The sequence below is a fragment of the Mesoplodon bidens genome (genome assembly GCF_964165515.1).
Source record: "Mesoplodon bidens genome assembly, chromosome: 13".
NCBI classification, from domain to species: Eukaryota; Metazoa; Chordata; class Mammalia; order Artiodactyla; family Ziphiidae; genus Mesoplodon; species Mesoplodon bidens.
Window position 1 is genome coordinate 40,274,784 of NC_138169.1, and position 11,622 is coordinate 40,286,405.

An 11,622-nucleotide genomic window follows, 5' to 3' on the forward strand; every position below is an offset into this window, starting at 1 on the left:
AGCTATCACAAAAGAAACGATCAATTTAAAGCTAAAATATATTTTTTTAAAAGATGGGGGAGGGGTGGAGGTTTGAGGTGAGAAGGGGAAATGTGAACGCCAGAGCACTCCATGCTGCCTCTACCATTTCTCTAGACTGTTGACCTGACTCTACATCATTTTCTATCTTCTTCCTAATAATAGCATCTCTCAGTCACAAGATCACACACTGGATTCATCTGTGTTTCTCTCTACTACTTCATTCGTATGTTCAAACGATGAATTCTCTATGATGTCACTTAAAAAAACTAAATAATCAAGGTAATTATAAACAAAATGAAATAGCAAAGAAAAAATTGAAAAAAAAAGAAATTCCAATAAATATGATAGAAAAGTGGTTGACATCCTTTAAATATGAAGAATTCATTAAATAATAAAAAAATACTAAAACCCTAGTAAAAATAAAAGGGTTAAAAAAAGAAAAAATAAAAGGGTAAAAGGCACAAATAGACACTAAAAAAAGAGATACAAGTGGATAACATAAGAAAACTGTCCAATTTCATGAATAATCTAAGAAATGATAAGACAAAATAATATGATACCATTTTTTGCTCATGAAATCAGCAGAAAGAGGGGAAAAGTAACAGTCATGGTTTGAGTACAATATCATAGAAACTTTCATACACAGGCTGGGTTACAATGTAAATTGGTAAAAATATTCTGGAAAAGAATTTTTTAATATTCAAGCACTACTAAAGAAGTTCATGTTCTTTAATCTAAATTTCTTATATAGGAATCTATTCCAAAGAAATAGTTAGAAATTTGGCAGATTTGAATGCAAAAAATGTCTGAGAGCATTGCTGTGTTTATACCCCCAAAATGGGACACCATTCAAATGCCATTAATAGAATGACTAAATAAATTACAGTATGTCTATCTAATGAAAAAATCTATGCAGTCATTAAATATATTTTGAAGAACATTAATGATGCTGGTTGGACATTTCCTACAAATGTATATAAAGTGCATAAAAGATACTCACCCTTGGAATAATGTAGGGTAGGTAAATTTCAAGACAGACAGGACATACTGAAAAACAAATACCAAATTAATGGACATTTTCAAATTATAGAGAATTGATAGACCATATAATCAAAGAAATCCCTACTAAAGAAACATAAGTATATTCAAGTTTCAAAAATGCTTTTTTTATTCCTCCCCCAAAAATCACACACTGGGAAAAAAAAATGACCTTCCAATTCATACTAAAGAGAGGGACTAAGTGAAGTAAGTCAGAGAGAGAAAGACAAATATCATAGCTCTCACTCACATGTGGAATCTAATTTTTTTTTTAAGTGATACAAATGAACTTACTTACAAAACAGAAACAGACTTACAGATATCGAAAACAAACTTATGGTTACCAAAAGGGAATGTTGCGGGGAGAGATAAATCAGGGCTTGGTATTAACATACATACCCTACTATACATAAGATAGATAACCAGCAAGGACCTACTGTATAGCACAGGGAACTCTACTCAATATTCTGTGATAACCTATACAAGAAAAAAATCTGAAAAAGAATGAATATATGTATAACTGAGTCACTTTGCTGTACACTTGAACTAACACAACATTGTAAATTAACTATACTCCAATAAAATTAAAAAAGAAAAAAAGAGAGAGGGGGAACTTGCTTTCCCCAGGGTCACCAGAAGCCTGACCATCTCTCAGTTGGGGATGCAACAAAGTGGAACACACAGCAGCTGGGCCAGATATTGTGGACATCTGACCCCCTCAGCATCGTCCCAGACCCCGGAAGTGCCATGTTATAACTGCGGCAACTCCAGAGAAAACCGGACAAACCCCTGGACACTGTCTGTTTTCTCAGGGTATCCACTTTATCTACTGCCCAGTTTACCTAAAAATCCACCGCCTTCTGTGTTTCTCTTCAAGTAAGAACTGCATCCTGTTCATTCTTTCCTTTGTTTTCCTTCCATTTTTAGGGTTTTGTTTGGTTTTTGCATTCTTAGGATTTTTTTTTTTTTTTTTTGCCGTACGCGGGCCTCGCACTGCTGTGGCCTCTCCCGCTGCGGAGCACAGGCTCCGGACGCGCAGGCCCAGCGGCCATGGCTCACGGGCCCAGCTGCTCCGCGGCATGTGGGATCCTCCCGGACCGGGGCACGAACCCGCGTCCCCCTCATCGGCAGGCGGACTCTCAACCACTGCGCCACCAGGGAAGCCCAAATGGAAGCTACGGTTTTTAGGGGGGTTTTTTGTGGTACGCGGGCCTCTCACTGTTATGGCCTCTCCCGTTGCGGAGCACAGGCTCCGGACGCGCAGACTCAGCGGCCATGGCTCACGGGCCCAGCAGCTCCGCGGCATGAGGGATCTTCCCGGAACCGCGTCCCCTGCATCGGCAGGCGGACTCTCAACCACTGCACCACCAGGGAAGCCCCTTAGGATTTTTTTTTTCTAACTAATTCTTCTTAGGTATATTACATTTTTAGGTGTGTTTTTTAAGGATTTGTTTAAAGCCAACTCAGCTAAGGTCAACTTGTATTTCTATTATGTCTTTTAACCAAATTTACAGCACACTATGAATGGGAGAACTGTATTTTATCCTTCTGGGTATCTTTCTCTATTTTTTTCTATGACTGAACACTTTAAGAATTTTTTAAAAGCCTAAAAACCATTAAATGGCTTTAAGCAAGGGTTCTACTGATACTTCACATGTTCTGAAAAGCGCAATAGACTGGTGTTGGGCAAGTTTACATTTATATTTTTTCCCCCATGGATTAATCAACACGTAATTCCCCTTGTATGCGCTCCTAAATGCCACAATTATGGTTAACTATCTGTGCTCTGGTCTGTGTTTCCTAGAAATGGACCTTCATTCTTCTCTGAAGTCTATTTACTCATACAATTCAGTTTGTTCCCCTCCACTTTTCCATGATATTTTCTTTGTAAAACTGAGACAGAGAAAGGATTGAGCATGTGGGCCATGACCTACATCATCCTCAACAATGTTCATGACTATAACAAATGCTCATTTATCGCTATTTGCTAATAGTTCTTTTCCAGACAGCAAGAGGGTTTTATTCTCAAGAGGGAGTGGGGAGAGAGCAGTCAAGACCTTACAGTGGGGGAAGGTGGTCCTGAGCTCCCTATTGCCACTTTGGCTTGGTGTCCACCCTGGAGTCCAGGACAGGGGGTGATGCCCCACCCTAGCCCACAGGGATCCAACATTTCCCTGCATGGTACCAAATCCAAGGCCAGCTTCTCCCTCCTAACAAAACAAAAACATGGTACCACTGCTTTCCTGCCTCTTCATCAAAAGGGTTCTATGATATTAAACAAAATTAAGTTTACATCTTATTTTTTAAAATAATTCCATGAAAAAATCTTGAATATACTGGAAGTGCCTGGGATGGAGACATAGAAAAAATAGGTTTGAGAGAATCAGTGGTGTGAGGCAGAGATGGAGATGGATTGATATCTTCTATTTAAAGGTTTCTGGAACCTTGTGGGGTTCTGGGGCAGGGGCATGTTTAGAAGAGAAAGCAGGATGTGTATGATTTCTTCGCCTACACTTCCTCCTCGAGGGAACAGGAGCCAATTGCTTTTTCTTTCCCTAAAAAGTGGTCCACGTATCCAAAAATTAAGCTCCTGGGAATTCACCAGTCAAAAAATCCAGTTTCCCAGGAGATGTAAAAAATGCATTACCGGACGAGAAATGGGGACAGTACCGTCCAACAAATCTTATTTCTAAAAGAGCATCGTACACAGAGTCGTTTTCTTCTCCATCGTCATCAGGTACAAATCAGGTAAAAAGCTGGAGGCAGCATTTGTTCTACACACGATTTAGGGGCTCAGATCCCCCACGGGCAATCATCAGCACCCCGCGCCCGCCCTCCTCACCTTGTTCGTGAGGTAAGAAGCCAGGTAGCAGGTACAAAACGTGAGGCCGACCAGGCACCTCCTCATGCACATCTGTTAATTCGCGCCCCTTCCCGGGGACCCGCAGGAGCCCCACGGCCGCCGGGCGAGCCGGGTCACCGCCACCGCCGCTGCTAGGACCGCCACGTGGCTGCGAGCTCAGCCAATCCGCGCAGGGACCGCCCCCGGTGCCTGCCTCTTAAAGAGGCCGCGCCTTCGCCGGCCTTGTATCCTCGCGGTGGGCGGGGCGGCACCCAGCTGCACAGGACAGCGGAGGGAGGAATAGGTCCCCCAGGGCTGCGACCGCCGGTAGAGCAAGAGCGGACAGTAGTCGTTGTAAAGAAGTAGAAAATGGTAGAAGTGGGGAAAAAAGCAGCTGACAGAACAGTTCACAACAGTCCATTAGCATTTAAAGAAAAAATGCCCATAGCTAGCTCTAAGCGGTGGGAGCAAAATGTTGTTTGTGCTTTACTGAATTTTCCCAATTTTCTTCATCGAGTCTGTACTACTTTTGCAAACGACACAAAAAAGCTAACAACAAATGTTATTTTAAAAGGGGCAGGAACTATAATCAGTGTAGTTTTTTCTTTAGGAGAAGTCAATCCAATTGCTTTGAAATTTCCATAAAATAAATACTTCCAGAAGTAGAGTTTCAAGCACAGCCCCTATTTCTAGTCTCTAGGGAGGAAAAGTGACCTAGTTAGGCTTCGGGCAGACAGTAGTAAACATGCACAGAAACATACTGAGGGACTTTGTCAGGAACTAGAGGTACAAGTGTCCGCACATATAGAAACATACAGATTTTTAGAAATACCCCATGCACCAGGAAGCCTTCACTCTTTTTTATCTGTATGCCCAAGGTAAAATTGCTTATCAAACTGTATTATCCAAGAAAATACTGGATATATTGTCTCCACATAAAACACAAATAAACTACAAATTTATTTTTCCTTGACAATATTTAGAAAACCTATTTCAGAGCTAAACAGTCCTTACAAAGAAAATTTTTGCCCAATAGAATTTGCTTGAAATAAACGGTTGTTATATACTTGAGATTTCCCCGAACTCTTTTAAGAGGTGAACAAATTCAATTCAGGCCTTATTATTTCCTAGTTATTGCTTAATTTATTTTCTTTGACAAAATTTGCTTAACAAGCAGGAACAACCAGAACAGTAAAGAACCATGCAAATAGAAGTTGACATTTGTAGCAAAAGTGCTGTAGACCTTACCAGAAGTATTGATTTTTCCAAAGCTGCATTATACTGTTCCACAAAACAAACTAAACTAATACTGAATAAAAATGAAATTATCAGGTCTTACATTGTTAAACAACAAGCTGCTATATATGAGACTGTGTTAGACCTTCTATTCACACAAAAAGATTTAACTAGTTGTATTGTTAATTGAGATCTTTGAGACCGAAGGGTCATAGTCATTAATTTACTTTTTGAAAATTGACTGATAAGTGCTCAAAAAAATGTTTCTTGAATAAACAAAGAAGGGAGCTTGGATTAAACAATAACTTGTGGGGGTTTTCCCCTCACAAATCTTTTTTAATAATGAATTTTTTGACAGCACATATGGACAATTCTCAAAAGACAGCAGAAGTGGCTGCACACTTTTTGAAACTTCCTAAATTTCCCTTAGGAAAAAAGAATATCAATATCTCTTATGGCTATAGATGCAAAGATCCTCAACAAAACACTAGCAAATGGAATCCAGCAACATAAAAAAGGAGTATACACCATGACCACATGTAATTTATCCCAGGAAATAAGGTTGTTTTAACATCCAAAAATCAATTAATGCAATACACCATATCAATAGAGTAAAGGACAAAAACCACATCACCATCTCAGATAGAAACAGATAAAGCATTTGACAAAGTTCAACACCCTTCCATAACAAAAACATAAAAAGAGGAACTTCCCTGGCGGTCCAGTGGTTAAGACTCTGTGCTGTCACTGCAGGGGGCATGGGGTTCAATCCCTCATCAGGGAACTAAGATCCCACCTACATGTTGCAAGGCATGGCCAAAAAAACAGGGGCTTCCCTGGTGGCTCAGTGGTTAAGAATCCGCCTGCCAATGCAGGGGACGCGGGTTAAAGCCCTGGTCCGGGAAGATTCCATATGCCGCGGAGCAACTAAGCCCGTGCACCACAACTACTGAGCCTGCGCTCTAGAGCCCACGAGCCACAACTACGGAGCCTGAGTGCCGCAACTACTGAGCCCTCGCACCACAACTACTGAAGCCCTCACGCCTAGAGCCTGTGCTCCGCAGCAAGAGAAGTCACCGTAATGAGAAGGCCGCGCACCACGACGAAGAGCAGCCCCTGCTTGCCGCAACTAGAGAAAGCCCGCGCGTGCAGCAACGAAGACCCAACGCAGCCAAAAATAATTGAATAAATAAATTTTTAAAAAACATAAAAGAAATTAGAAAAGGAAGGGAACTTCCTCAACATAATAAAAGTCACCTACAGTTAACATTATGCTTAATGATGAAAGACAATGCTTTCCTCCCTAAGATCAGGAACAAGACAAGGATGACCATTCTTGCCATTTCTATTCAACGTTGTATTGGAGGCTCTATCCAGGAAAATAAGGCAAGAAAAAAACTTTAAAGGCATCCAGATTGCAAAAAAAGTAAAACTATCTCTGTTACAGATGACAGGATTTTGAATACAGAAAATCTTAATGAATCCACTAAAGAAATACCATTAGAACTAATAGATGAGTTCAGAAAGTTTGCAAGATACAAGATCAAAAAGTCAACTGTATTTCAATACACTTGCAATGAACAATGTGAAGAAGAAATTAATGAAACAATTTCATTTAAAATAGCACCAAAAAGGGGAGTTCCCTGGTGGTCAAGTGGTTAGGATTCGGCACTTTCACTACTCTGGCCCGGGTTCAATCCCAGGTCAGGGAACTGAGAGTCTGCAAGCCCCACAGCTGTGACCTCATTAATTAATTAATTAATTAATTAATTAAAAATAGCACCAAAAAGAACAAAATATTTAGGAATAAATTTAGCAAAATAAGTGAAAATTTATACTCTGAACACTACATAACATTGTTGAAGGACACTGAAGAAGACCAAAATAAATAGAGAGATACCCCATGCTCATGGATCAGAAGACTTAATACTGTTAAAATGGCAATATTCCCCAATTTGATCTACAAATTCAACACAAAACCCCATCAAAATTCCAGTTGGTTTATCTGTAGAAATTAATAAGCTGATCTTAAAATTCATATGGAAATTCAAGAGACCCATTATAGATAAAACAATCTTGAAAAAAACAAAGTTAAAGGACTCATAGTTCTTGATTTCAAAGATTACTACAAAACCTCAGTAGTCAAGACAGTGTGATACTGGCATAAGAATATATATATATAGATCAATGGAATAGAAGTGAGATCCAGAAGTAACTCCTCACACTTATGACCAATTGAATTTTGACAAGGGCACCAAGAGAATCCAAGAAGCAAATTTAACCAGTAGTTCCAGAACAACTGGATATCCACATGTAAAAGAATGAAGGTGGACCCCTACCTCATACAACATACAAAAATTATCTCAAATGCTAAGTGAAAGAAGCCAGTCACAAAAGACCACATGTTGTGTGATTCCATTTATAGAAATAGCCAGAGTGGGCAAATCTATAGAAACAGAAAATTGAATAGTGGTTGCCTGGGGCTAGGGGAAATGCAGAGTGACTGCTAATGGGTGTGGGGTTTCTTTATGGGGTGATGAAAATGTTCTAAAATTGACTGTGTTGATGGTTGCACAACTTAGTGAATATACTAAAAAATCATTGTATTGTACACTGCAAATTGGTGAATTATATGGTATGTGAATTATACCTCAATAAAAATGTTAGGGCTTCCCTGGTGGCGCAGTGGTTGGGAGTCCGCCTGCCGGTGCAGGGGACGCGGGTTCGTGCCCCGGTCTGGGAGGATCCCACATGCCGCGGAGCGGCTGGGCCCATGAGCCATGGCTGCTGAGCCTGAGCGTCTGGAGCCTGTGCTCCGCAACAGGAGACACCACAACAGTGAGAGGCCTGCGTACCGCAAAAAAAAAAAAAAAAAAAAAAAAAAAAATGTTATAAGAAAAAACACACACCTCTAGCAAAACCACATCCCATGGAGACCACCAACTTCAAAACTAAGGGAAAGAGGATAATGACAATCCTTGAGAGTGCTAGGATTGGAAGTGGCCACGAGGGGTATCTCTGGAGTGCTGGTACTATTCTGTTTCCCGATGGTCCCATGATGTGCTCACTTTGCAATATTCATATAGCTGTGTATGTATTACTTTGTATGTGTATTTTACTTCAATAAAAAGCACACAGCACAAAGAGACAAAGATATGGAAAATATGAAAATGTGGTTAAGAGTCATGGTGGGCAGAATGAGCAGGTCTAATTTTATTTAATATGAATTCAGGGACTTCCCTGGTGGTCCAGTGGTAAAGAACCTGCCTTCCAATGCAGGGGACGCAGGTTTAATCCCTAGTCGGGGAACTAAGATCCCACATGCCACGGAGCAACTAAGCCCATGCACCACAACTACTGAGTCTGAATGCCTCAACAAGAGAGCCCACATGCCATAACTAAGACCTGACTCAGCCAAAAAAAAAAAAAAAAAAATTCAGTAAAAAGAGAATACATAGAACGTGAGAGGCATTTTTTCCCCAGAACTAATGTAAGGCATGAATCCTCAGATACAGTGAATCCTGAGCAAACCAAATGAAAAGAAATGCACTCTTAGACATACTTACATATTCAAATTCACATTTTTATTGTATTAAAAATATACAGCATATAATTTGTTATATAACCATTTTAACCATTTTTAAGCGTATAGCAGTGTTAATTACATGCACATTGTTATACAACAGATTTCTCGAACTTTTGCATCCTGCTAAACTGAAGTTCTATACCCACTGAACAACTCTTCTTTTCCTGCTCTCCCGGCTCCTGGGAACCACCATTCTACTTTCTTTCTACTATTTTGGATACCTTATCTAAGTGGAATCAAGTACATGTATTTTATTAAAAATTATTCACCTTTTGTTTATCCTTTATAGTCAGAACATTACATCAATTTTTAAAAAATAATGTGCAGTAAAGAGAACAAAACGAAATATTTGTTATTAGAAAATGGCAATGGGGAATTCCCTAGCAGTCCAGTGGTTAGCAGTCTGGGCTTCCACTGCCAAGGGCTTGGGTTCAATCCCTGGTTGGGGAACTAAGCTCCCATAAGCCCCACAGCTTGGCCAAAAAAAAAAGAAAGAAAGAAAATGGCACTGGGTTGCATAACGTTCAAAAGCCACTGTGTCCTAACTGAACCTAACTGACCTATATCCATAACATCCCACTCTAGAAACCTTATGAAAATACTGAGTCATCACTAAACATATAATGGACTTTCCTATCCTTATACCTAGTCTTATACTGTTCCTTTCAGCTAAACTAGCTTTATAGCTTCTCTCCAAACTTCGTGGTCTAATTTGGTAACACCTCCTCCATGAAGCCTTTCCACATCTCATCAACCCACAATGAATCCTGAAACGTTTGTTGTCTATAGCTGTCATGTGGCAATTAATCATGCACACTTTCTAGACAGAAGTGTTGTATTATCATTCAATGTTGTTATGTGAAGATGTTATCTCTCCAACCATAACTCACAGTCCTTTTTTTTCTCCCACAGGACTTTAGGAATATCCTAGGCAGTTAGTAAATATTTGTTGATTGCCTGAAACAGGTACTTGCAAAATAGACTTAACTAATTTCAATAATAAAGACTAAAGAGCTTTATTTCTGTTCCCTTTAGAGACTGAAGAATCTGCAGATTCCACATGCTGAGGCAGTGCAAATTCTAGAATAGCTTCATCTCTGTTGATCACCAGCGAGTTTATCAACAGAGATGATAGGAGTAAAAACTGGAACTAAAACTTTTAAACATTGTGCTTATTCCACTTCACAGCAAAATGGCGTTACACCATTCAAGAACTCACTATTAAATAGCATAGGACTAAACAAACAGATAACATACAATAACATGCTGTCGTTGGTAAACCCCATTTTTCCTATTAATAATATTTGTAAATGTAAACTGTAAGTATTGTAAATTTCTATTGTCCTTTTTAAGGAGCACGTAGTTGGTGGCATCAGGTATATACCTTAACTGTTGACACACAACCATTAAAATTGTTAACCCACAAACTCTGTTCTAACCTGGAACTCCAACTCAGGATGAATAAACTTCCCTTGTCCCCACAGCCCACCCTCTCTCTTCCCTGTCTTGAGTAAAACCTTAGTGTCCTCTGAGACTATTCATTTTTGTCTAGTGTGCAAGGCAGGGAAGAGGGTCTGCACTCTTTGCTCTCTCCAGTGCAGCTCCCAAAACATGAATCCTGCTGCCTCAGGAATATGGCTCTCCTCTGGCATCTCTGCCCATCCCGCTGTCACTGTCTCTAAGATTCCCTAGCAGCAGCATCTACCAACCCCTCTGGATTACAATCTGCACATCTTCTGAAGACCAGCACCTGCTCACATTCTTCCAATTCCACCCCAAGCCCTGCCATCTTGCTGGGTAATTTCAAGGCCCATGTGCATCACCCATTTAACACGCTGGCATTTTACCCTGCTCCCTTAAGCTTCCCGACCTCATCCTCACCATTGTTTCACTGTGGCTTCCTCTGATCTGGGAATAACCTACATCTGCTCTACCCCTAAAACCCTTAAGGAGTTCACTCACACTCTCTCTCTGAGGTGAAGTTCACTTAACATAAAATTAACCATTTCAAAGTGTAAAATTCAGTGGCATTGAAGAGATTCACGATGTTGTGCAACTATCAACTAATATCAAGTTCCAAAACAGTTTATCACTCCAAAAGAAAACCCTTTACCCGTTAAGCAGTCACTCCCCGTTTCCCTCCTCCCCACCCCATTCCCTGGCAACCACCAGTCTGATTTCTGTCTTCATTGATTTACCTATTCGGGATTTTTCTGGTCACGTTATGAAAATCTCCCTACAAAATACTGAATCAAAACTGTGCTTCCAAAGCAGGGGGCGTGGGTTGGATTCCTGGTTGGGGAACCAAGATCCCACACGCTGCGGGGCGGGGCCAAAAACAAAACCAAAAACAAACAAAACCTTTTATTATGCAGTTCTCTTTTTGCTCAAAGTTACATAACACATTTTACAAAATTTCACATTCCACGCCCCGCCTCCTTCCGACAACTGCAATAAAAACAAAATCCGACCGTCTTCTTCAGTCTCTCCTCTCTAAACCTGCTATTTTCTGTCTCCCATACCATCCCAGTTTAGAATTCACCCGGGAAATAATGCATGAACAGAGAGCCTGATTTGCTTGTTTATTTATAGTCCATGCAGTCGGATTCCGTTCAAAGAGATCCAGCTGCCCTCTCGGGCAACCGGGTAGGCGGTTCAGGGAGAGGGTACAGCCTGGCCAGCGGAAGCCACACCCATCCGCTGCTCTCCCGGGCAAGGGCGGTCGCCACCACCAGTCCCGGGCGCCGGGAAGGACCGGAAGTGCGGTCCGCCGGGGGCGGGGAACGGTGACCCAACGCGGAGCCCGGGGTGGCGGCCAATCGGAAGCTAGATTCCAGCGTAAAGGGCGGAAGAGAAGAGGTCTACTTCCGGACGCGGCTGCCGCCGCCGCCGCCGCCGC

General features: G+C 41.0%; 1 protein-coding gene across 7 annotated transcripts in view; it reads right to left on the reverse strand.

Annotated features, from left to right (window-relative positions):
• Positions 1 to 4,027, reverse strand: part of TMEM241 (transmembrane protein 241) — a 108,325-nt gene extending 104,298 nt beyond the window's left edge. For all 7 annotated transcript variants that reach the window (XM_081252077.1, XM_081252079.1, XM_081252078.1 and 4 more), the window contains exons 1-2: positions 3,902 to 4,027; positions 1,022 to 1,068 (exon numbers count right to left, since the gene is read on the reverse strand). In XM_081252077.1, coding sequence (XP_081108203.1) covers positions 1,022 to 1,068; positions 3,902 to 3,973 — 119 coding nt within the window. In that variant the 5' untranslated portion in view covers positions 3,974 to 4,027. The remainder of the gene's footprint in view (positions 1 to 1,021; positions 1,069 to 3,901) is intronic.
• Positions 4,028 to 11,622: the final 7,595 nt, after the last annotated feature.